General features: G+C 40.2%; 1 protein-coding gene across 2 annotated transcripts in view; it reads left to right on the top strand.

Annotated features, from left to right (window-relative positions):
- sptbn1 (spectrin, beta, non-erythrocytic 1) overlaps positions 1-27228 on the top strand; it is an 83010-nt gene that overhangs the window by 46563 nt on the left and 9219 nt on the right. For both annotated transcript variants that reach the window (XM_026930527.3, XM_053238332.1), the window contains 26 exons: positions 7507-7680; positions 7776-7867; positions 7957-8037; positions 8138-8253; positions 9400-9512; positions 9598-9785; positions 10033-10150; positions 10935-11093; positions 11343-11645; positions 11951-12104; positions 12513-13383; positions 14339-14476; positions 15370-16126; positions 16314-16516; positions 17533-17623; positions 18374-18520; positions 19477-19740; positions 21121-21345; positions 21431-21520; positions 21691-21969; positions 22660-22790; positions 23742-23946; positions 24381-24755; positions 25039-25283; positions 25518-25656; positions 25818-25902. In XM_026930527.3, coding sequence (XP_026786328.3) covers positions 7507-7680; positions 7776-7867; positions 7957-8037; positions 8138-8253; positions 9400-9512; positions 9598-9785; positions 10033-10150; positions 10935-11093; positions 11343-11645; positions 11951-12104; positions 12513-13383; positions 14339-14476; positions 15370-16126; positions 16314-16516; positions 17533-17623; positions 18374-18520; positions 19477-19740; positions 21121-21345; positions 21431-21520; positions 21691-21969; positions 22660-22790; positions 23742-23946; positions 24381-24755; positions 25039-25283; positions 25518-25656; positions 25818-25902 — 5743 coding nt within the window. The remainder of the gene's footprint in view (positions 1-7506; positions 7681-7775; positions 7868-7956; positions 8038-8137; positions 8254-9399; positions 9513-9597; positions 9786-10032; positions 10151-10934; positions 11094-11342; positions 11646-11950; positions 12105-12512; positions 13384-14338; positions 14477-15369; positions 16127-16313; positions 16517-17532; positions 17624-18373; positions 18521-19476; positions 19741-21120; positions 21346-21430; positions 21521-21690; positions 21970-22659; positions 22791-23741; positions 23947-24380; positions 24756-25038; positions 25284-25517; positions 25657-25817; positions 25903-27228) is intronic.

The following is a 27228-nucleotide window of genomic DNA, read 5'->3' as shown; positions in this document are numbered from 1 at the left end:
CCACAGCATCATCGAATATTCTTATCTAGTAAAGAAGGTGTTGATTAATTTTCTATAAGAGCAGCTTTGACAATAGTGCAGCTGCTAATCACAGGTTCATTCTAGTAGTTTTCCGTTAAGACACATTTATTTAGCATTTAAGGAAGGAGTTTCCAGTGTCAGCGCTTTGTAACAGTCAGAGGTAAAGCTATAATCTTCGTTATGGTTAGCACAGATAGCGAGTCGTCTATTTAGATGAAGAATTTCTCCATCATAGAGTTCACATTATCTGTTGTTAGCTGTTGGCCTTGAAATTGGACACTATCTCTCAGCAAAGCTCACAGACTTGTAGTTAATGTGTTACTTTTATGTAAAGGCTTTCTCCTTCTGTTTTGAAACAAGAGAACAAGGGCTCGGTTCATTCGTCAACAGTGTTAGTGATCAGACATCTTAAAAGAAAGAGGAAATCGCTTTTCATTAAAGAGTTCAATAAAGAGAGTTCAGAAACTCTCTTTTTGTTCCAGGAAGTTAATAAATAATCACGTCTCACCTATAAAATTGCATAAGCAAAAATGGAGGTTTTTAAAAAGTAACTATCATGTATTTTTTTTGTATATTTGTCAAAGCATTTAGGCATATTCTAGCAATGTCTGTGAGTGACAGTCTTCGTCTGCAAGCTGAATTACCGGCATGTTCTTAGTGTAATTATGTGTATTATGTGTATGTAAATTAGTGTAAGTGGCTAATTATCTAGTAGCTATAAATTGGGTTCGGTATTGTTGGGAATTTGCAGAGAAGACCAGGAGACTTGGAAGTATCTTCAGCAGGATTCTTTATTGCAGATGAGAGTATCAGTCTTCAATATCAGAATATGTTGTTTTGCGCTGTAGTCATCAAGTTTAACCAAGGGAGACATACATTGTAATTTTATACGCATTCGGTGGGCCATCCTTAGAGGTGTTACAAAGGAAGTGACAAGCTACAGGAGCCTGCAAGAGCTTCACCAGACCTAACCCAATCAACATACCTATATCCACACCTAGAGTCCTGCATTCACATTTGACTCAGTGATAACAGAAACAGGCAGAACCATTCAACTGTAAAGTCTCAGTTTGACCTAACCATTCAACAGATGCTATCTTAAATGCCCATAAGCAATGTATATCACTGTGATGTTTCCTATGATGATACGAGATAAACAGAAGATCAACTGATCTTAAAGTGACCCGAAATTGTGCATTCCCACAGTATTATGACTATATAATATCTATATCATGATAAAATACTCAATACAAATTTCTTATTTATATCATGGATATCATCATCATATTTTTTATAACAATTACAAATTAATTGGAAGCAGTTTATTCAATGTTACAATTTTGTACTCAGTCTTTAATGTTCCCTTATGTTAAAGTTAAATAATTTTCTGTTTATGGGCAGTTTGTTAGCAAAACTTAATATATGGTGCTGCGTAGCATGTATCTGTCAGGGTATTTGTAGAGGAAGTGGATGCAAGTGCGGATTTCGTTTATTGTAAGTAAGCAAACACGAAATGCAAAGACAGAGAGATAAAACAAGAATAGCGAAGCAACAACATGAACATGAATCAGGTGCAGTGATACTGACAACAGACGACAAACGCTAGACACCGAGTGCTGTACGAGACATGCCTAGTGCTAATTAACCTGAACGTGAATCAGGTGCAAAGCAGTCATGTGACATGAGTGTCGTGATCATGTGGTCTGCAGTGGCTGATGGGAAAAGTAGTTCAACCATGACAGTATCAAAGAAATGTCTTCAAGTCTCAGGATATGATATTTTTTTTATACTGCACTGGAAATTTGATGCAGCACAAAAAAAGCACTGTATTTCTGCAGCATGACTGACCTTCTTGTTGTCATATTTGTGTGCAAATCTAAAGGGTAGGGATGCTTGGGATTGGTCCGATACTATATTTATTTACTTGTTCTCATTAAAAAAATGCTCAGATACCTGCATTCAGTAACATGTGATACTATGAGTCATAAGCCTAGTGTACATTGTCTCGCTAATGACATGAAATGACAGCAATCTCGACATATTTCTTGAATACATATTTCTTGTACAAGAGCGCGCGATGAAGCTACAACCCTCGTATGAGTCATATGTTGAGTGATAGCAGACGTGAGTGCAGCACAGCTGCGTGTAACCGTAGCGTACATCGTTCACACGGACTCTCCCTATCATCCTCAAGGTTCTTGATTAGATATCTCCTCTCTCAGACAAACAGCAGAGGAAACACAGTATCCACAAACTCAAGGCTACGCTTACCGTGACCGAGAGGCTCACAGCTGGACCTTAAATACAGCCGGATAATGTTTTTCCAGTTTCCTTCCTCAGCAGTTGTTTTTTAGTCTTAAGAAAATAAAGGTTAGAAAATAGATACTGTAGTTTATGGTCATAGTGCAGTTAATTCCTTCTTAAATGGAACTCCAATTTACAATGCCGCTTTCTCCATTTTTTGATGTGTGTTAGCTAACAAAATTAAATAAATGACTTGTATGCCTGCTGTTACAGATGTTACAGCTGTTACAGATGTTGGTGCAGCCTGACAAGTTACCATACACCAAAACTGATTATTTTCCTATACCACAGCAAATTAATAACAGTTACAATTTTTAATTAATTAAAGAATGATATGTGGTATTTATCCATTTATAGTTACATTTAATGTTGTGGAACATCTACAAAACAAGTGTTATGACTTAGCAGCTGTAAACAGCTGTAAGCGCCTTCCAATAAATGTTAAATAAACTTCTCCTTACAGAAATCTTCACCCTATCAATTATTATTGATTATGCACTTTTCTTTGTTACATTAAAAACATTATTATTTATATTTGCATTTGCTTTTAACATTTTGTCAAATATTTTGAACAGAAGTTAAGTATTATTTAGTTATCGTTGGGTTCTTGTCATAGAAAGAAAAAGTCTTTAATAAACACTTTCATCTTTAGTTTTGTTCAACCCAGTGAACCCTAATTAATCATAGAGTGGATAGGTGTAAAAGAAGAAAGTAATTAATGCTGAAGAGGAAGAGGTCCAGCCGAGTGTGTTATCGCTTCACCCATGAGAGCAGGATCAGTTTACACACTGGCGTGGTGAGGAAGATTACTCTTGGAAAGCACCTACATAACATCCTGCTGTAACGCTGTCAAGGCTTTGTAGTGCTGACATTCAATATGACTGTGAAGCAGGTTCACTCACCTGTAACAGGCTAGTTTACTTTGCAGCACTTCCTACCTCTTAAACACTGAGTCCTTTCTGAGTACTAGAGTTTCTAATATACTGAAGAACACAGTGTTGCCCTAGCAGCAGACTGTTTCTACAATTTACTACAATTATTTTCAGATAAAGTCTGTTTTTAGCATTCAATTTTTCAGAATAGGAAAAAAAAAATGCTAGAACACCATTTACAGTTATTCATTATTAAAAAACTGGATTCAACATGGCAGCTTGCATGCATCTAGCTAGCTACATAATCTCTCAGAATCTTTTTCTATTTGTTTACTTTTTTTAAACAAGCCATATTTTCAGTTCACTAATTGGACCAGAGAAGGTAAATAAAATGAAAATCAACGAAAAATCTGTGAAAACGTCCATTGATGACCTGAAGTCTTTAGCCGTGTAGCTAGTATCTGGTCCAATGAGATGGCTTCAGCTAAATAATTTACGTTTACTGTTTCTGCTAAAGTATTTTTTAAAGTTGTTGATTCGGTCTGCTGAAATACTTCACTAGGTCCACAGCCCTTGGACCTTGGTACCTTGGCCCAGCCCCTGATACAGGTCACATAGTGCGTTAGAGTGTAGCTGGCATTCTTTTACCCTCTGTAGTACTCATACTGTATGTAGAGAGTAGAACTCCATTTGGGATACAGCCTACTCTCTGAACTAAAGATCACCGTTACCATAGAAACAGGCTTGAAGAAGTTGGTTGTCATCAAGCCACTGGCATCCTTGTTATCTGGATGTGGATGTGTGTAGTAGCTCGTACAACCTTAAACCTTAAACCTTGTTTAAAACATCAGCTTGGTTTCAGAACAGATTCCAGTTTTGGAATCTGAGGTGCGTGGGAGTCTGATCATGCGTGACTGGAAATAATTGTCTGGGGGCGTTGCCAAGATGGCTGCCAAGTGGTATAAGGACTTTGATGAGATCTTTCTCTAGGCCCTCCTCCTAGTAATGTCAACCATTATCATTTTAGCTAACAGTCTCTTTGATTTCCATCCAATTATCTGTTATTTAATTGTAATTTATGGTTATTGGCTGTCGCTTCCAGTGTCTTTTGTGACTCCCCTGAAAAGTGCTGATGTCATCGTAGAGCTGCCATATTGCACTGCCATCCACCTGCTGTGTGTGTGTGTGTGTGTGTGTGAGCCACGTGCATTTCAAAGAGACACAATGCCACTGCAGTATGCGTGTGTGTGTGTATGTGTGTGCATGCCTGTGTGTGTGAGTGAGTGTCTGCATGCAGTCTGCATGCAGCTACCTTACACACTCAGCACACACAAGGACGATACCACCCACACCTCTGAAGTAGGGTTACACAAAGCAACACGCTCTCTGTTCTCCCTGTCTAACGTTCTAGCAGATTGCCACCACCTCATCTAAGTCTGTCTTTGCGGATCACGTGCCATCTGACATACTCATCAGGATCTTTACTCAAGGGACTTGTAGCATCTACCACTCCCACCCACCATCCCCCACGTCCAGCCTCCATTATTTCATTCCTTCTCTCTCCAGACGCAGCGACCACGCCTCAGTACAAAGTCTCCTCGTACATCATATCCCAGCGCACACGCCTCTGACGACACCCAGTTACTCATTCACTTTCACACGCTGATAGAGCCATTTAGATACTTGAGCATATTTTTATCTCCAAGAAATGGCGCATACGACATTTCCCGGATTCATATACAATAAATCTAACAACAGAGTGCAGTGGGGGAAAAAAACATGCTTCACAAAGGACACATATAATCCCTATTTAGAGCGGGACATTCCATCCAAAAGTGGCTCAATCTATCTTGTGCTTTGACACTTTGCTTTTCCTGTGAGAGCCACTCTCGTCCGTCGTGCATGTCAGAATAGAAACAGTTTGCCAAGTCTGTCCTCAAGGCCACGGTACATCATTAACTCGACCTCCAGTCCTGTGTTCCCGCAGGAAAGGAGTTGGAGTGGGATACTGCAGCCTGTCATGCTATCATGTTAACCTGTGCGGCTCTGTCAGCAGTGCATCTGTGTGTGGACCGAAATATGTCATTTGGGAACTTTAGATTGGCTTTTAAAACAAAGCTAATGTAACTGACATTCTTTTGCTCTTAAAGCATTTCTAGTTCCATTCATAACATTCAGACAGGTGACAAATTAAAGGAAAAAAAAAACAGTGGCTCTGTTATTCTCTGAGCGGTATATTTATTTATTTTTAAAGGTCCACTCACTTTTCCTCTTAGAGACATTCATTACTGCAAATTAGTACAAATGTCTTCTGGCTGATCACCTTTCTATCCTGATAGGCGTGGTCTCTTCAACAATGTCTCCGCCCCATCCATAGTGCATGAAGGCTCACTGAGTGATATGATGATAATGTAAATCATATGCTATGGCCTTCACTTTCACCAACCCAGTTGAGCACCTCTGGGAGATTTTGGAGCGATGTGTTAGACAGTACTCTCCACCTCCATCATCAAAACACAAAACACAAAGGAATATCTTTTAGAAGAACAGTGATCATCGCTCCAGTAAAGTTTCAGAGATGTGCAGAATCTTTACCAAAGCTGTTGTGGTGGTCCATCACCTTATTAACTATATGTTGTTTTTTGTTGAATTTGTCAACTCTTTGGATGTTAATCTAACTTTTGTGCAACAATTTCTGGGAATCTGAGAAACATTTTGGCCATATGTTATACAAATAAAAGTATAACCATGCTCCTAAGCTACACTTAACTCCCATAATGTAACTCAAGTGGTCCATGGCTCCACACAGTAATCATGGAAAAACACAAATCTGTTTATTAATGATGTTGGACAGATACTACCCTCCAAACTGAACTGCAAACCACTTACAGAAGCAACACTCTAAATATTTCTCTTGGACAGAATGGATAATAAATGGGGATGTGCCAGTCCCACTTTTTCGATACAGTACTGATTTCATAGCTCTGATTTCAGAGTATCAGCCAAAGCTGTGATACTGGACCAACAGAAACATTTTCTGTTGCCAAGTTCTGCGAAATGTCGGAGATGCGCTGGTGGTGTGCTGCTTTAGGACAACATCTGTGTTATGTCACGAATTATACCACAGCGCTGTTGAATTCTTGATTCTGATTGGTCAGAAGGCATTTCTATAGTAACAGTTCAACATTCTCACTGGGACTTGCATGGTGGACACACTACATAATATAAGACTAATAATAAACAAATTAAAATTGATCAATTTCTGTGAGCCAATGTTTATTTATGGAAGGAGTCTCCAGTTTCAGTGTTTCAGTCAGCAAATCTTCCACTACGGGGAAGTCTTCAGGATAGAGAAGTTTGCGCATTGTGGTTGCATTGTGAGTCTGTTTGTGACTGATATTTGTAGTGTGTGTGTGTGTGTGTGTGTGTGTGTGTGTGTGTGTGTGTGTGTGTGTGTGTGTGTGTGTGTGTGCATGTGTATATGTGTGATTCAGTCCAGGTGCAAACAATCTATAATTAGGTGAGTTGGAGCATGACATGGAGCATATGTGTTGGGAGATGTAGTCCATGGCGGCCATGTTTGTAGGCTGTAAATGCATTCTGTGAACTGGAGTTTAACACTGGTTCCAGCACTGACATGACAGTGGCTCCTCGGTGACATGACAACTGTGATTTTTGTCTTATTAACAAGACAGAAAAAATAGAGTGGTTGATGAGGGAGCGACTGTTTATAGCTTCTGTAATGTCTGAGAACAGGAACTAAGTTGTTTTGTGGACGTTCCACAAGATTAAATGCAACTATTTATAATAAATAAATACAATTTTAATCATTGGCAAATTGCTGTGGTATAAGAGGAACAAAACAAAAGGGCAATAAAACTTCAGGGAGGTAACTAACTCGTCGTTGATTATTTTCCTATAACTGCACATCACACTGAAAAATTAGCCAGCTAGTCCACAACACTGAAGAGGTTCAGCATTATCCACTTTCAGCAATATTCACTCTGTTCTCACACACAAATTAAACAGGATAATCAGGTTAAATTTCCGATGTGGCAGCAATCGTTTATGCAGAATGTTTGGAAAACAAGCTAGTGGTCACGCGTTAGGAGCTGATTTGCATATCCTGTGTGATACAGCTATCGGATCTCAGTCTTGAAAACAGGAAATGCGTTTGATTATAAGTGTAAATGGTTAAAATTGTTTTCCACAAAAGCTAGATGTACAAGGGCTCATTCCTTCAGCTTTGAGGCATTACGAATTGTTTCAAGGAGAACATTAATAATCATTTGTCATTTTCTGTTTGCAGCCCAAACCCACGAAGGGCCGAATGAGAATCCACTGTCTGGAGAACGTGGATAAAGCCCTGCAGTTCCTCAAGGAGCAACGCGTCCACCTGGAGAACATGGGCTCCCATGACATCGTTGATGGCAACCATCGCCTCACGCTCGGCCTCATCTGGACAATCATTCTCCGCTTCCAGGTCACCTAAAAATAATAATCCTCTGTTGTAATCACAATCATATATATGTTATGAACTTTTATGCCAAATTGTATGTATTATTGTGTATGGAACAGATCCAAGACATCAGCGTTGTAACAGAAGACAATAAAGAGAAGCGCTCAGCTAAAGACGCTCTGCTTCTGTGGTGTCAGATGAAGACGGCAGGGTGAGTTGTGTGTTCGTCCAGCAACAGCTGTTTGTTTTATCGAGGAAATGTATTGTATATGAACTGAAGGTTATGTGTTTTCTTTACAGCTATCCAAATGTCAACATCCACAACTTCACCACCAGCTGGCGCGACGGAATGGCGTTCAACGCCCTCATTCACAAACACAGGTAGAAACCCTTTTCAGATCTTGGCTCAGCTTGTCCACCATTTGGCCCCATTCTGTGTTATTTGACGCTCCATGAAACTCATGTCTTCCTTTGCTCACAGGCCGGATCTTATTGATTTTGACAAGCTGAAGAAGTCCAACGCTCACTACAACCTGCAGAATGCCTTCAACTTGGCTGAGCAGCACCTGGGCCTCACTAAACTGCTGGACCCTGAGGGTACGAACCTCCTCTTTCCCTTTCTATTAAGAGCTGACTTCTGATGAGCAGCATTTTACACACACAGTTATAATGTTATTATCTTATTGGGAAATATAGCAGATTATTAGATCGATTTCAACTTCAGTTCATAGTGCCACCATGCCAATATAAATCAATTATTGATTTCTAAAGTGGGTCATGATTTTTTTGCTTATAAAACATTGATTATAAATACATAAAGCTGGGTGATATAGTCATTTTTAATATTTTATTACATAACACTATTTTCCTTTCTCATGGTTTTATCATATTACTCACAGTAAACATTAAAATCCTTTTCTTTTCACCAACTGTTTCATTTTGCTGTTTGTTCCTTGCAGTTTTTCATACTCCTGTTCTACTGTTCTGAGGGCACTTCTTCAACAAAGTGTCACAAATGATATATTTTAATATATTTCGGACATACCAACAGTTTCTTGGCTTAATGGCTTCAGTGTTTAAATCAAAACTGGTGTTTTGGTGCATTTTGTACGAATCTCCTATTGCTGTGGACACAAATATTCCGGTATATACGAAAAAAAAGAAAAAGTGGTTGGTAGATATTTTTACAGTTACATTTTTTAACTTCATAGTTACATTTAATGGCGTGAAGCAGTCTGTTACAGATCAAATCACTTTGCGGGTTGTTACTATAGAAACGATAACGTATATAAGAGTAAGCGCATTTATATAATTAATAATATATAATGATTTTTTTTTTGTCTGCACTACTGTCAGAGCTGCTGTTATAGAAAATTAATCAACACCTTCTGACAACATGAGATTTGAAATTTCAGCAGTACTGTGGTATAAACTCATATATCAGATTAAATCTACGTATAAACACCTGGAGAGAGAACATCTGCACTGTAAGCACTAAAACACAGACTGAAAAGCTTCATGTGCAATTTGCAACCATAAACATTTCCAATGTTTACTAGTAAAGCAGCTACAAAACCAGTTTGTTGTTATGTGGGTTTATTAATAACTGCAGAGATACGATGTCATGTGTTTAGAAAGTTACCCGATGTATTAATGCCTCATGTAAATCCAGAGTTTCCCATTATTAGATTGTATTTTTAAAAAAACTTAACAAATCACAATATAGTATGTTACTTACTTTAGATATCAGTGTGGACCATCCTGATGAGAAGTCAGTCATCACCTACGTCGTCACATACTACCACTATTTCTCCAAGATGAAGGCTCTGAAGGTGGAGGGCAAACGTATTGGAAAAGTGAGTTTCTACGCCATATTATTTACTGGTGTATTGAAATAGTGCTACTTTGCAGAAGCAAAAACCTGTGCATTGTTCTCCATAGGTGCTCGATAACGCCATTGAAACAGAGAAGATGATTGAGAAATACGAATCTCTTGCATCAGACCTTCTGGAGTGGATCGAGCAGACCATCATCATCCTGAACAACCGCAAGTTTGCTAATTCTCTGGTAGGAGTCCAGCAGCAGCTCCAGGCCTTCAACACGTACCGCACTGTAGAGAAGCCTCCCAAGTGAGTGTTACGCCATTTTCATTCTCTGTAGTCAGGTCATGTTCAGTTTAAGGACGCATGAAATGAAACTTCTTGGAAGTTTGTATAGAAATTTAATTGACTGACAAGGAGTTGAAAAGGACTGAAAAATTGAATCAGGTGGAATTGAGATTATTCAAATTGATTCAAAAATTCAATGAAGTAGAATTGAATACCAAACCAAATTTAATTTGTTGATGCCTTGGGCTCTGTTTTGCCTTTTTTTCAGGTTCACAGAGAAAGGTAACCTGGAAGTCCTTCTGTTCACGATTCAGAGCAAAATGAGAGCCAACAACCAGAAAGTCTACATGCCCAGAGAGGGCAAGCTTATCTCAGACATCAACAAGGTGAGACTTGGAACAAATCTCAGCTCTTTTACAGCTCTTCAGGAATAAAACACTTGGGGTGTGCTGTTTTAGAAAAAATAATGAATGACAGGGTTGTTATGAAGCGGAGTTAGCCAGCGTTTATTAATTTCCTATAACAGCATGTCCTGAAGTCTTTTATTCCTTTTTGTTTTATACCACAGAAATTTGCCAACAATTCTATTTTTTTGTTTGTTATAGAAATGACAGATTATACTTTTATCCATATATAGTTACATTTGATCTTGTGGAACTTCAAGGTTGCATTAAGAATCAAGTTAATTTATATTATAACAGTTATAAACAGTTGTTCCATCCTCTCATTTATCTCTTTTTTTGAGGTTAATAAGACAAAAAATGCAGTTTATTATGTTGCCAAGAAACTGCAAAGTTACCTCTGACTGTAACAAAGCACTGGCACTGGAGACTCATTCCAAAAAGGCTCAATAAACAGCTCCTCAAGGGAAAAATCACCATATCACCGATAACACATTTTTTAAAAATCTGTTTATGTGGAGCATCTGCTGTCCAAGTCCCTGTGAATGAAGTGTTACTACGGAATAATACATATTCAGAGCTACTGTTTTACAGAATTAATAAACACCTTTTTGACCAATCAGAACCGAGAACTCAACACTCAACACACAAGATATGATTGTGAGTGGTTGCTTGAGAGCTGGAGGCAGTTTGGATCTGCTGTAAATGGCTGATAGTTACAGTGATACTGTTAGTCATAATGTGTGTGTGTGTGTGTGTGTGTGCTCAGGCCTGGGAGCGTCTGGAGAAGGCGGAGCATGAGCGTGAGCTGGCCCTGAGGAACGAGCTGATTCGTCAGGAGAAGCTGGAGCAGCTGGCACGCCGCTTCGACCGCAAGGCGGCCATGAGAGAAACCTGGCTCAGCGAGAACCAGCGGCTGGTGTCACAGGTGACCAATCAGTATCCTTTTTTTCCCACCATTTTGATTCCAACTGGTGTAATTGTATATGATGAAGAGTAAAAAAAAAGTTTTTGCACCCCTGGTTGGGCATAATAAGGGAACTGTTACTTTACTGCAGTAAAATTACCAGACTTGTCCTACAAGTCAGTTTGTTCTTTCAGTGGGAGTACATATTTTTAGTCACCAGTGCTTGTAATGAAAAAAATACCTCATCATGCTGTCTCACTCCCTTTGCAGGACAACTTCGGCTTCGACCTCCAGGCAGTGGAGGCGGCCACCAAGAAGCACGAAGCCATCGAGACGGACATCGCAGCCTACGAGGAACGTGTGCAAGCTGTGGTGGCTGTGGCTAAAGAGCTGGAAGCGGAGAACTACCACGACATCAAGCGCATTGCGGCACGTAAGGACAACGTGCTGCGGCTCTGGGACTATCTACTGGAGCTGCTGAAGGCACGCAGGCAGAGGCTGGAGATGAACCTGGGCGTGCAGCGTGTCTTCCAGGAGATGCTCTACATCATGGACTGGATGGATGAGATGAAGGTGAAGAAGCGAGGGAGGCCAGAGGGAGAGAGAGAGAAAGAGAGAGTGGGCAGGAGAGCAGTAGTGGGAGGTTAGAAGTGAGAGAAGTGAAAGTGAGAGAAGTAGCGAAGAAATTTTAGCAGACATTTGCTAAAAATGTTGTCTCCAGTGTTGTCTCTAAAATCCTGTTGTAATGCATTTTAAATCAAAATACAATGAAATTGTAATGAAATCTGACTGTGAGTCTTGGTGCACTGTGGCATTAGTGTAGAACATTGTAGCCTTGTTGTAAACTGCGTGTCGTGATTACTCACTTCTCTCCACAGATGCTACTGCTGTCTCAGGACTACGGGAAGCACTTGCTGGGAGTGGAAGATCTGCTGCAGAAACACGCTCTGGTGGAGGCTGATATCGCCATCCAGGCCGACCGCGTGCGGGCCGTCAATTCCACCGCCCAGAAATTCGCTGTTGATGATGAAGGTGAGCAGAAATGTGGATAAAAGCACAATTTAGTGCTGTAATGATACCCTTATTTTGACCTCATTGTGTTTTCCATGCACCATTAGAGTAAAAGAACATAACTGAAAAAGTAGTTTCACCTCTGAAACGAGCAATTATTAATTGTTAAACAAATTATTATTTACGAACATTATTGGATGAAGAATTTATGAAAGTGTATTACCGAAATATATGTTTTACATAATAATCACTGGTTGATTGAGTTCAACATCTCTCTGAAATTATTCATCTCACTGAATTTCCTTTGCTTTAAGCCACTTTCTCTTTTCTCATTTTCTTCGTCCCTCCTTCTCTTCTTGTTTATGTCTCCCTGTTCCACCAATGTCTCTATATCTCTAATGGTTCTCCTGTGTCTGCCACTTCCTGCAGGTTACAAGCCGTGTGATCCGCAGGTGATCCGTGATCGGGTGGCTCACCTGGAGTTCTGCTACCAGGAGTTGACGCAGTTGGCGGCTGAGCGACGTGCACGTCTGGAGGAGTCTCGCCGTCTCTGGAAGTTCTTCTGGGAGATGGCTGAGGAGGAGGGCTGGATCCGTGAGAAGGAGCAGATCCTGTCATCAGACGACGTTGGCAAGGACCTGACAGGTGCTGTGCGTTTGCTGAGTAAGCACCGGGCGCTTGAGGACGAGATGAGTGGCCGAGCCGGGCACTTGCAGCACACGTTGCGTGAGGGTCAGGCCATGGCTGACGCCGGACACTTTGGAGAGGCCAAGATCCGCGAGCGCGTGGCTGATGTGCAGGCTCAGTGGGCGGCGCTGGAGCAACTCGCTGCAGTCCGGAAGGCACGTCTAGAGGAGGCCTGCAGCTTGCACCAGTTCCAGGCTGATGCCGATGACGTGGATGCCTGGATGCTGGACGCGCTGCGCATCGTTTCAAGTGACGATGTCGGCCATGACGAGTTCTCCACGCAGGCACTGGTTAAGAAGCACAAGGATGCAGCAGCCGAGGTGGCCAGCTACCGACCCGTGATCGACTCACTCCACGAGCAGGCTCAGGCACTGCCCGATGAGCTGGCCCATTCAGTCGACGTCAGCGGACGCCTGGCGGGCATCGAGGAGCGCTATAAGGAGTTGACAGAGCTCACCCGGCTGAGGAAACAGGCTCTGCAGGATGCACTGGCTCTCTATAAGATGTTCAGTGAGGCTGACGCCTGCGAGGTGTGGATCGACGAGAAGGAGCAGTGGCTCAACAGCATGGAGATTCCAGAGAAACTGGAGGACCTGGAAGTTATTCAGCACAGGTGAGGAGTTAAAGGTTGGCGTTTGCAACGTAACGTGATTTACTTGGTAGAATAGCTATTTATCAGGCCTGGGCTAGGGATATGATGATATAAGATCGATATTGTGATAAATAATGTCACAGTATGCTTTTCTGAGATATTGTGGATATAATTTTATTACTCGTTAATTTTTTTAATAATTACAAACTGACTGGAAACAGCTGATTTGATGTTAAAATTTTGTATTTGATCTTTAAAACTGTAAAATGGTATTTTCATCTTATGGCCCACCGCTAGTTTGGTGTCTGATGTTTGACTCTGTAGCTTTGTACTGGAATGTAGCGAACTGGCAGGCAAAAGAAATCTTTTCTGTAAATATTTGCCTAAAACTGCATCCACTTCTTAAGTAACGTCACACAGGCTTGCTCACATGGACAGTAGGACTTTCTGTATTCTATAAACATGAACAAAATTTCATAGTGTAGCTAAACATTATGTCTTTAGCTTTATAGGGGCGGCCATATTGGATGACTGTATTCACCCCAGTCAAGACCATACTTTCATTTTCACCATGCTACTCCTTTAAGCACCATTAAATGTTCTTTCATCGCCAGAGAAAGTTATGAAAGAACAATGAAGTCATGGTGGCATACTGTGGAAAATCCTCACATGACATATTTCTATACAGTATATATTTCTATAACATTATGGGCATTTAGTGCACCAGATGTCCCTGCTGAGTCACACAGAGTCGTGACAAAGCCAGAATCATGGCTCTTCAGCTCCTTTGCAGCTCCACAGCTAAGCAACATCACTATATTTACCATTTTCCCATCCCCTGGCGGTGGTTGAAATTACAACCACCTCACAACTCTTGAGAGTTTCATTTCAGTTATACAATGAATCCAATATGCACTTGTCAAGCCCCATTCTCAGGTTTTTTTTTTGTGCCAAGTAAATGAATAATGTGTTCCAGGTTCGAGAGTCTGGAGCCTGAGATGAATAACCAGGCGTCCCGCGTCGCTGTGGTCAATCAGATCGCCCGGCAGCTGATTCACAGTGGACACCCCAGCGAGAAGGACATCAAGGCTCAGCAGGACAAACTGAACACCAGGCAGGTTTCAACATTTATCTTGAGGCTTCAGGAAGACTTCTTATATTTTTCAAAGAAAGGATCCACACAGAAGGTCTACTTTTTATCTGATACATATTGCACATGAACATACATATTAGTCTCTACAAACTCAAACAATGTGATCAAATATACATCTTCAATTCAGTGTGCTTATTAAATATTAAATAGATTAAATAAAATTCTGCTGAAGGTAATGTTTCAGAAATGCAGATTACTGGCCCTTTTTAATAGTAAAGGAATTTCTCAGATACAACATTAGATTTAAGATATATAAATACAAAATAAATTGAAATATATTTCACTGAAGTTTTTTTTTTTTAAAAAAAGACAGCTGACTATTTGGCCTCTTCGCACCCTGTATATGGTGTCAGGATGTAAGGAATAAAACTTGTGGTGTTACAGGAAAACAACCAGCCATGAGCTAGTGTAACGAAGCAGAGTCTGAGAGAAGAAGAGTCACACCACAGTTGTTATTTTCCAATCAAAACATGTCCATGTGCTTTATTCCTCTTATACCACAGAGCAGTTTGGCAACAATTAGAATTGTTTTATTTATTAAAGAACGACGCATCATACTTTTTATCTGTTTATATTTATATTTAATGTTGTGGAACATCCATAAAACAAGTTAATTTGAGCTCTCACTTATGTTATAGCAGAGATAAATATTCACTTTATTTTGAAGTTAATAGGATAAAATAATGCAGCTTGTTAAACACAAAGATTCAAGATTTGAGAATTAAGCAGCACTGTGGTACAAGGTAACTGTGTGTAAAATTTATTACTTGAACAGATCGTAACTGTTCATTAACAGTATTCTTGTTTAAGCAGAATTACCGAGTACGTAAATATCCACAAATTGTCCTCTGTAGGTGGAGCCAGTTCAGAGACTTGGTGGACCAGAAGAAGGAGTCCCTGAACTCGGCACTGGGTGTCCAGAACTATCACCTGGACTGCAACGAGACCAAGTCGTGGATCCGCGAGAAGACCAAAGTGATCGAGTCCACTCAGGACCTGGGTAACGACCTGACAGGAGTCATGGCACTGCAGCGCAAGCTGACGGGGATGGAGCGCGACTTGGCCGCCATCGAGGCCAAGCTGGGTGACCTGCGTGGAGAGGCAGAGCGTCTGGCAGCTGAGCATCCTGAACAAGCCAAGGCTATCACGGACAGGTTGGCGGAGATCGGCACCGTCTGGGAGGAGCTGAAGGACACACTGCAAAACCGGGAGGCCTCTCTGGGTGAAGCCAGCAAGCTGCAGCAGTTCCTCCGCCAGCTGGATGACTTCCAGTCGTGGCTGTCTCGCACACAGACGGCCATCGCTTCTGAGGACATGCCCAACACCCTGGCCGAGGCTGAGAAGCTTCTCGCCCAACACGAAGGCATCAAGCACGAGATTGACAACTATGAAGAGGACTACCAGAAGATGCGGGACATGGGCGAGATGGTGACCCAGGGCCAGACGGACGCCCAGCACATGTTCCTAAGGCAGCGGTTGCAGGCGCTGGACACCGGTTGGAATGAGCTGCATAAGATGTGGGAGAACCGTCAGAACCTCCTGTCTCAGTCTCACGCCTACCAACTGTTCCTCAGAGACACTAAGCAGGCCGAGACCTTCCTCAACAATCAGGTAATGTGTTGAGGTTTGGATATTCAAATGAAATATGAAAACTGTTGATTAAACCTTCATAAATACCTTATGTACAGTTTACATAAGACATTATGTGTGTTGTATAGACACCTTTCATTATTATTAAAGTTTCTTAAAATGCTAAGAAAACCCTTTTTATTCATAATCTCATGTTTTCTTTCTGCAGGAATATGTGTTGGCCCACACTGAGATGCCCACCACTCTAGAAGGAGCAGAAGCTGCTATTAAGAAGCAGGAGGACTTCATGACCACAATGGACGCCAACGAGGAGAAGATCAACGGCGTGGTGGAAGCCGGACGCAGACTGGCCAGTGACGGAAACATCAACGCTGAGAAGATTCAGGAGAGAGCAACTTCCATTGATGACAGGTTATAGAAATGCACACATGTTCAGTTCTGTTAGAATTAATGTAGTGACTCCGGACAATTTTGAATTCGCACGAGTAAAATTTACATAAATTTGTTTCTTCATTCATCTGGGCTTTACAGATTTGGACAATATTCAGAGATGAGTGAAAGTGCATAGTGAGAATTTAATATCAAATTTGCACACATAGTGATTCAGACCTTTGACGTAACTAGAGACAATTCAGAAATTATGCGAGTTATGCATGAGGCATGCCTCAGTTACACAAGATTCTGACCTTGAACTTTTTTCTAACTGCTTGAGTGAGACGCAGTATTAAATCCAGCACCACTGTCTGACACAATATGTCACACTAAAATGTTGATGATGTTTTATGCTGTAAATACACTCGGAAACTATAGAATGCCATTTGAGGTCAATATTAAACATATGAATATGACATAATTAATTAACAGTCCTTCTAATGTCTAAAAAAGGTTTTGTTTTTCACAGAGAGGGCATCCGAGGAGATAGCATCTTTAATCAGAGACGTTACTTATCTCAGTGATTGATTTATTTATGGGTGAAGTTATTGTTTCTTATTGCATCCCTTCAGTCTGTATTTCCGTAAGTGCTTGTGTTTAGACTCTATAAAAAACACCGTCTCAGACACCTCTATTTAAGAAAAATCTTGGCGTGAACTTTCGAACTTAAAAGCGCAATAGTTGAGTATATAAAATTGCTAAGAAAACCCATTTGGGAAACAGACTTCCAGTCCGGAATGCTTGTTTGTGTTTGGATGGGCCTGCTGTCAGTCATTTTATAGATACTTTACTCTAAGGGCCACTGTAGAAACTGGGGGCGGAGCTTCATGAACATGGGTGGGAATCATTTAAATTTTGAACCCATCTAACTGTAAGAGACCTAATTTTAGGCTAATATTACTTACCTTTAAATTCCCAACACAAATACAGCATACTAAAATGATGACTAGGTTGTGATTGAATGAATTCATGACCTTCGAACCTTTACCCTGCAGACATAAGAAGAACCGTGAGGCGGCTGTGGAGCTCCTGATGAGACTTAAAGACAACAGAGACCTACAGAAGTTCCTGCAGGACTGCCAGGAGGTACAGATCTACATATTGCTTTGGCAAAAATTGAAATTTAGACACTTTTTTTCCATTTACCTCAAATGTAGTCAAGTTTGGTGTCTGAAGTTTACTTCTTAAGGTTTTTATGCTTAACAGGAGAACATAGCCACCATTTTGGCATCATGCAAAATAATACGTTTTCACACGCTTGCCTCAAACTGTATCATGTTGTTCAGGCTCTCAGATTTTCTGATGTGTTTTTTGAAACACTGTTATCTATAAAACTGGACAAAAGGACGCCACAGAGCTAAGAACAGTTATAGCTCCATCTTGAAGCCAAATTGCTTTTATTAGAGTTAGGTAGGAGGTGTGGCCCAAAGTTTGAAGTCAGAATTATACATGAAATGGATTTGCATAATATTATCATTCCGATTTAATTAATTTCTTTACTATTTTATATAAACTGTTAATGTAGAAAGAGTGTTACTGAGGCATGTTTATTCATATGCATATGTAATGATTTAGATATGCATTTTGCACAATGCTAAACTGTTAGCCAGACATGTTAGGCTAATCGGCTAAATTTTGGAGTAAAGGAGGACCAGCACATACTGACACGTGGACACTATGGGAACACAGTTTAGACTTTTCACGTATAACATTTTGTGTTTGTACACCAGCTGGTGTATTTATGAAAAATCTTTCACAAGCATCTGAAGAACATCTGCGAGCATTGTTCCCCTCCTGTTGCTTATGCTTTCTCTTTCCTGTTGTGTGTGTCCGCAGCTGTCTCTGTGGATAAACGAGAAGATGCTGACGGCGCAGGACATGTCGTACGACGAGGCCAGAAACCTGCACAGCAAGTGGCTCAAGCACCAAGCCTTCATGGCTGAGCTCCAGTCCAACAAAGAGTGGCTGGATAAGATTGAGAAGGTTAGTCTGAGCTTTAAATGCTTTACTTTTAGCCTAGCTGACATGCCTCAGCTAAGTGTGTGTAGACAGTATACACAAAGCGAAAATGAATGAGTAACGCTAAGGAGCACAGAACTCCAAAACATCCAGACCAATAACACTGATGTCCTCTGTTAGAGAACGGTCAGCTTTATGGAACTAAAGATGAATCTTTATTGTTTTGAGGTCTGAGGTAGGCAGTTATCTCTCCACATCAACCCTTTCCCTTCATCCTTCATCTTTTTTTTTTTTTTTTTTTTTGTTTTTTGGCTTTTATGCTCCCTTCCAGGGTAGCTGGAGGAAAGCAAGCTCCCTCTAGTGGTGAAGTGTGTTACTGGACATGTTAACTTCCAGTGCACATTATCTACATTTCAGTTCCTGATACTTTTATTATAATACTATTATAATATAATTATTATATTATTATTAATCATTTTATTAATAGAAGTGCATGATCATGTATAAAACAATAAATGTATGAACATAATTAATTTATTTGCTTGTTCGTTTTCTTAATTTATTTATACATTTTTGTGTTTATTTTAGAATATTTATTTATTATTCTAATGTATTTATTATGTATTTACAAACTCATTTATTTATATTTTAATTATTGTTATTCAATGTTTTGGATGGTAATTGTATTATTTTTATTATAATTGAAATCCAGTACCAACCAGCAGAATCCATCCAGGACCTTTTTTTTTTTGGTGAAAAGTTGTTAAAGTGGCACAGGAAGCTACAGTCTGCTAAGAACAAAATAATCAAATCACTTGTATTTATTTGAGTAGTATTTAGGTGAGAAAAATGATCAATGTGCCAGCGTTACACCAGCAACTTGCACTTGTGTCTACAAAAGAATTGAGTTGTTACATAATACATAGTAAAATGTAGCATGTTGCCTAAACCCCTTTCCCTCCGTCTGTCCGTCTCTGTAGGAAGGGATGCAGCTGGTATCAGAGAAGCCTGAGACGGAGGCCGTGGTGAAGGAGAAGCTGGCGGTGCTGCAGACGCAGTGGCAGGAGCTGGAGTCCACCACGCAGACCAAAGCGCAGTGCCTGTTCGACGCCAACAAGGCCGAGCTGTTCACGCAGAGCTGCGCCGATCTCGACAAGTGGCTGGCGAGTCTGGAGGGTCAGATCCAATCAGACGACTACGGCAAAGATCTAACCAGCGTCAACATCCTGCTGAAGAAACAACAGGTACGAGCAACAGGACATTGTTTCAAGTCTGCAGTTAGAGCTTTTGGGTATATTTTACCTGTTGATTTTTATAATTATTATTAAATTGATAGCTATCCAGGACAACAGGGGTGCTAAGGGAACACAGAGAGTATACCGCCTGTGAAAAGGTCATGTGACCATAATGCATTCATTGACAGCATATGAGCATATAGCAATATATCAAATATATATATGGATAAACATGAGATAAAATAAGTATAAAAGCATATAAGTCTCTGTAGTCTCTGCATCACTGTACAGTGATATAAAAGAAATATAAAGTGCTTGAAATGCATTTGAAATATTTTTGTGTAAGATTTCTACTTCCTCAATCTTCACGTTATCGCCTGTCTTAGAAACCTGCTGCTCGGCACACTTCGAGTTTTTACCTACTGATCAGCGAATTGTCAGGATCTTCGTGAGTTGGCTCAGATTTGCTGTCATTAGGGAAAACGCCACACGGTGCAGAGCAGCAGGAAACTGAGATGACATTTTTATCAAAGTTGAAACAGTTTTTAAAAATTATATTTACATTTTACAGAAAGTAGATTCCAGACCTTTTAAGAATTAAAATTAATCAAACTATTTTGTAATTCATCAAACTAAAAATTAATCTAATGCTTTTCTTTTTAAAAATGGAATATAAAGGTGCTTCCATATTTATAGACCTGGAAAAGTATTGAAATTCAATAAGACTAAAATAGAAACAGGGAAAAATAGAAATGGGAAAATGTATCTAGTATCAAATATCTATGATTATACAAAATATATCCAGACATATTTTTTAATTCACGGTAATCTGATGAGGTATAGGCACCCGGCTAGCTTAGGCGGTAAAACATGAGACTCTTAATCTCATAGCTTTGAGCCCCACGTCGGCGCCAGACCCAGCCACTGGGGTTGCATGAGCTAGTGCACTCACAGTGCCGGTCCCAAGCCCAGATAAAATGTGAGGGTTGCGTCAGGAAGGGCATCCGGCGTAAAACATGTGCCAAATCAAATATGCGGATCATAAACAGTTTTTTTAATAATGGAGAATCCGCTATGGCGACCCTTAATGGGAGCAGCCGAAAGAAGAAGAACAACAACAATCTGATCAGGTGAAATTGTTTTACTGCACTTGTGGATCATTGTACTTCCTTTAAGAATAACTTATTTCTTAATATAAGCAAAATTGTAGATATATTTCTCTGTGTTCAGTTAGATCATGAAAAATATATATTCAGTCAGGATGTACAAACTTTTAACTGGCAATGTAACACATGAGAGTATCAGTAATCCCCATCATCTCACCAGATTTACAGAATTTAGCCACTGCTTTGCCTCTGAATTATAAAGCAAGCTCATTATCTTGCACAGATGCTGGAGAACCAGGTGGAGGTGCGTAAGAGGGAGGTAGAGGAACTCCAGTCTCAGGCTCACGTGCTGCGGCAGGAGGGCAAGGACACGGACGAGGTGGATGGGCGGCGTGAGGTGGTGGAGAAGAAGTTCCAGGAGCTGCTCGATCCTCTTCAGAAGAGGAAGAACTTCCTCACGGCTTCCAGGGAGATCCACCAGTTCAACCGTGACGTCGAGGACGAAATCGTGAGTTGAACGATTGAGTGGTTGAGTGATGTTTGAGTAAGTAAATGTGTGAAACATTAATGACATCATTTCCTTCATTTCACAGCTCTGGGTTGAAGAGAGAATGCCTCTCGCTACTTCAACAGACCATGGCCACAACTTACAAACTGTTCAGATGCTAATCAAGAAGAACCAGGTGAGCCATTGTAATGTATCGAAACACAAACACACACACACTAGAATCTGCTGAACAATCAAACAGTGTGTTTAATTTTCATCGTAATATCACTCAGACCTTTGGCACACATCACTGCCACTCTTCATGTGTAACACACACTTCCACCACATCATGCTTTTTTCATTCAGACCCTGCAGAAGGAGATCCAGGGCCACCAGCCACGCTGTGATGACATCTTCGAGCGCAGCCAGAGCATCGTGACTGTGGACAGCCCGAGTGTGGAGGCCATCAGAGCACGTCTTGCTGAGCTACAGGACCTCTGGAACCTCCTCATCCAGGAAACAGCGAAGAGGCACGAGCGGCTAGAGGAGGCCCATCAGGCACAGCAGTACTACTTTGACGCGGCCGAGGCGGAGGCCTGGATGAGCGAGCAGGAGCTTTACATGATGTCAGAGGAGAAAGCTAAGGTGTGCACAGTTGTTTTACATATATATATATATATATATATATATATATATATATATATATATATACACACATTTATATACATACATACATATACATACATATATATATATACAGTATACATATACATATATATATATGAGCGGGCACAGCGACAGGTGGTGAAGCAACTGCTGGAAGTGTAAAGTAAGCGGGGCAAGTGACAAGTGTGCTGGTTCATATATAGAAAATTAGAGTTGCAGAAAGTTTTATATACATATAATAATATGTTTATATATAATATATATAAACTAAAATGCTAAATCCACCTTCGGATCACGAAGCATGCTATGGAATTTGTACACATTCGATTTCCCAAAAAAGGGGCAAGGCATTACATTTTACATGGAAAGACGTGATTAGTGGCTGAATTGGTTGGTTTTCCAGGAATTCTGTAACTAGCTGCATATCACACAACCAAGGAAACCATGGCAACCAGTAAACTCCGGACAAGAATGCAGACAATGATAAGATACAGAGCAAATTTGTGGGAAAAATCTGCTGGTGTGAACACTTGGTTAAATGTCAAGTCAGTTTTTCAGTAATTTATTATAATCCCATCTAAACATCATTTAATCCGAAATGATCCTAAAACTGTTATTTGATCCTAAAACAGCTGCAGTTTGATCACTTGTGATTTGTTTCTCTGTCAGGATGAACAGAGCTCTGTGGCCATGCTGAAGAAACACCAGATCCTAGAGCAGGCGGTGGAGGACTACGCCGAGACCGTTCATCAGCTCTCCAAGACCAGCCGCGGTCTAGTGGCTGACAATCACCCTGAGAGGTACACCAACCTCCCTCATCCCCCCATCCTGATTTATTATAGCAATCAGCCATTTTATAATGCTTCATCTGATGCACAAAGCATCACATGTCCTTGGTTAAACATTTTACAGTTCTTGGACTTGGGTTGGGGACTAAGATTTTTTTTAAAAAAGTACCTAGAGTTTTCAAGCAGGTTTCCTGCACAAGTTTGGAAATGTCTGCAAAAGTTTGGAATTTAAAGGCACTCATTTCCATATTCAGAATTTTTTTCTGAAGTGTGCACATTTTTTATGTCAGTACTACAGGAACTGGCCACCGGCTTCCAAAATTTAAACAGTATTTATTTTGCTTTTCATTAAAGCGCAGAGTGATGTCAAGTGTGTTTTTATGTTCCAACCAATCAGCTCGCAGCTCAGGTTGCAAGCAAGAAAAACAAACATGGAGGATGGAGTGGCGGTGGAAAAATATTCACAAAAATATTATATTACAAAAAATAAAGTATTTTATAAAGAAATTCTCTTTACACTTGAAACACTTAGTGATGTCATTTTAAATAATTATAATGTTTTTATGTTAAACGTGCAGTATGTGCGGTACAGCAGAAGGTATTATAATGAATATTGAGATTGTGTTACAACATGATTACAAATGATCAAGGAATTATTTATAGCACATTGTTGGAACTTTGACACATAATTATCCTTATTTATGACACAGTATTCATTTATAAAATATGTACAAGGAATCGTTACAAACGTATACTGATTTTATTAATATGGGCTTCACAGACAGAGGGAGTGTTATCAGATTAGTGAGCGAAAATAAGATTTATAAGATTACTATTATTTCGTTTTATTGCCTGTATTCCAGTATTGCACCCTAACTAATGACTAAGGAGTCAAATCAGAATTTGGATCTGACACAGATTCTCTGATTCTCCCACTCCTGTGTGGTTCTGTTTGCTCTGCAGTGAGAGAATAGGCATGCGGCAGTCGCAGGTGGATAAGCTGTACGCAGGACTGAAGGACCTTTCAGAGGAGAGGAGAGGAAAACTGGACGAGAGGTTCCGCCTCTTCCAGCTGAACCGCGAGGTGGACGATCTGGAGCAGTGGATTGCTGAGAGAGAAGTGGTGGCAGGATCTCACGAGCTGGGCCAGGACTACGAGCACGTCACTGTAAGCCTGCACAAAAAAATGATTTACACTCCACCTTTTTCAACTTCTTCCCTCTTTCCATCTGTCTGTCTGGATGTTTGCCTGGTCCGTGGTGGCCATGTTTCATTTTTATTATGCTTACTCAAAATAATTGCACTCAGAGATTTACAGCTTGATCAAGTGGGCAATTGAATCAAGTTTTCGTTAACAAAAAAAATCCAGCATGTAATAATTCTGATGAGTCTCCCTTGGCGGAAAACTTACTGACTGCTACAAAGCGCTGACACTGTAGACTTCTTCCATAAATCTTAAATAAATCTCTCCTACAATAAACAAAACCTTCACCGTATCAACGATTATGCATTTTTTAAATTATAAAATAACAACACATTTTTGTAATGCATTTATTATATTAGCCTCAGTCTTAGATTATCTGTTTTTTTTCTCTTACACAGATGCTGCAGGAGCGTTTCCGTGAGTTCGCCCGCGACACCGGCAACATTGGTCAGGAACGTGTGGACGGTGTAAACCGGATGGCCGATGAGCTCATCAACGCCGGGCATGCTGACGCTGCAACCGTTGCCGAGTGGAAGGACGGGCTTAACGAGGCCTGGGCGGATCTTCTGGAGCTGATCGACACTCGCACGCAGATCCTGGCGGCTTCCTACGAGCTGCATAAGTTCTACCACGACGTCAAAGAGATCCTGAGCCGCATCCTGGACAAGCACAAGAAGCTTCCGGAAGAGCTCGGGCGAGACCAGAACACAGTGGAGGCACTCCAGAGGATGCACACCACCTTTGAACACGACATACAAGCACTGGGGACACAGGTTTGTAGGCTTTAATAGAAATAATTAGCATTAACCTGCTGCTGTGATTACTACACTACTTAACCACGAAGAAGCTTGAATTTATTGCTATAAAATTAAAATTGAAAAAAGGTCACCATTGTATTCTTCAGTGTAAACAGACACATACATAAAATCCCAGCTTTTTGTATAATATTAACAGTGATATTAAATTTTTACTTCATTGCCTCACTAAGATAAAAATGACCTGAACATGATCTGATCCAGATATCACACTTCCTCTCCTCTGTGTGTGTGTGTGTAGGTCAGGCAGTTGCAGGAAGACGCGACACGTTTGCAGTCGGCGTATGCCGGCGATAAGGCTGACGATATCCAGCGGAGGGAGAGTGAAGTCCTGGACGCATGGCGGAACCTTCTGGAAGCGTGTGAAGGGCGGAGGGCGCGTCTGCTCGACACCGGAGACAAGTTCCGCTTCTTCAACATGGTGCGTGACCTCATGCTCTGGATGGAGGACGTCATCCGCCTCATCGAGGCCCAGGAGAAACCCAGGTGAGTGTGAGGACTGAAATGTGAAATAGGAAAAGCTCTGTGTTTCTTTTATCAAAACTGAAAGAGTTATGGTTATGGTTAGGTGTTGAAAATTGTTGTTACTTGTATGTATAATTCTGATAACGCTTGTATGTATGTCCTGAAATGTCACCAGATATACAGTATGTGTTGTCTGGTTTCATGGTGAAAGCTAAGTTTTGACTGACCGTGTGTCTGTCCACTGGGTTTCTGCAGGGACGTGTCCTCTGTGGAGCTGCTCATGAACAACCACCAGGGCATCAAGGCCGAGATCGACGCACGTAACGACAGCTTCACCGCCTGCATCGAGCTGGGCAAGTCTCTGCTGGCACGCAAACACTACGCATCAGAGGAGGTGAGGGACAAGTCTGCACACTCTAAATAAAGAAATAAGATGGAGCAGTTTATAGTCCACTGTGGTGTTTCAGTTATGCAGCACTGAATAGCAGCGTTCTGAGAACATCCTACAATTGCAGCTGCAAATAAATGATCATTTTACTTGCATTTTGTGCACAGATTAAAGAAAAGTTGCTACAGTTGACGGACAAGAGGAAAGAAATGATTGACAAATGGGAGGACAGATGGGAGTGGCTAAGACTGAGTAAGTCCACCGTTTTTGCTCACGTAGTCGTTTCCTCCAACATCACATGCACTATAATAAGAATAGAAATGGTCTAATAGTACACAAGTGTTGTGTTAAGCTTGTGTTAACTTGTGTTAAGCATTAGATATTTTTAATCTAGCTAACAGAGAATGTTCAGCAGATTCTAAGAATTTACTAACGTTATTAGAATGTTCCTTACACAACCTTCTGAGCAATTTTGTAAGAGCTCTTAGAAACATTACTTGAAAACATTCTCATCTGGAAAATTCGACTGATTGAACCTAAAATAGTTTGCATATATATATATATATATATATATATATATATATATATATATATATATATACATATATATATATATATATGTATATATAAAGCTTCATTGTCTTTAAAGAAAATCTGTATTAATCTCAAATTTTTTTTTTTGTCTGTAATCCTCCACTAAATTGCAGTTACTTTTTCCCATCTCGAAATGGCCTCTAATTTTTCTTACCACTATGACAATTCTGGCCGGGGCAAAATAATAATATCCAATCAGCAAAGACATGCCCATATTTTATTATATAATCAAGATCGACAGTAGGTTCAGGAAATAAATATGCCATTAATTTTTACCATAGAGTATTTGATTTTAGTGCTTTAAAAAAATAATAATAATAATAATTAGGCTAACCATGAGCTATGACATTATTAAGCTGTAGTATACGCTCTCATAGAACCCACAAGTCTGATTTTAACTTCTTTTTTTTTTAATAGCACTTAATTCAGAAGTTTCATTTCAGTACTACATTACCCAGAATCCCAAAGGAAAACCCACCAGTCGCAGTTACCATGGAAATATGTGACATGTGAATTGAAGTCAGGCCATCTTGCACTGTGGGATTAAAAAAGATTGCTTTGTGTAGCATAATAACTCTGACATAGTAATAATAATCTAAAAATAAGACTATCATTTGTAATGCATTGTGGGAAGAGAAGTTCTTTCCCCTTGTAAAAGACAATCAGTACACACTATTGTATTTTTTTTCCCTGTTGTTAATCTTTATTTATTTATTTATTTATTTTGCTTTGAAATAATTGTCATGGGCTCATAATAATGGTTTGCGTTGATGCTTTAAACTTTTTATTGAAGAATTTTCTGCACAAAAATGAAAGGGAAATTCACTTCCAGAACCATGGTTGCTGAAAAAGTGGGCGTGTCCCTATTGACCTGTTACATTCTGACTGATAAATCTATAGTCAGAGCCATCCATACTTGCTGTTTTTGTCAGAAATCATGATGAACAAAAAAAAAAAAAACAAATCCCGTTTCATATACTCTTA

This window comes from Pangasianodon hypophthalmus, chromosome 11 (assembly GCF_027358585.1).
Source record: "Pangasianodon hypophthalmus isolate fPanHyp1 chromosome 11, fPanHyp1.pri, whole genome shotgun sequence".
Taxonomy (NCBI): Eukaryota; Metazoa; Chordata; class Actinopteri; order Siluriformes; family Pangasiidae; genus Pangasianodon; species Pangasianodon hypophthalmus.
Note: the sequence above shows the minus strand (reverse complement) of the source record. Positions and strands in the feature narration are given on the sequence as shown.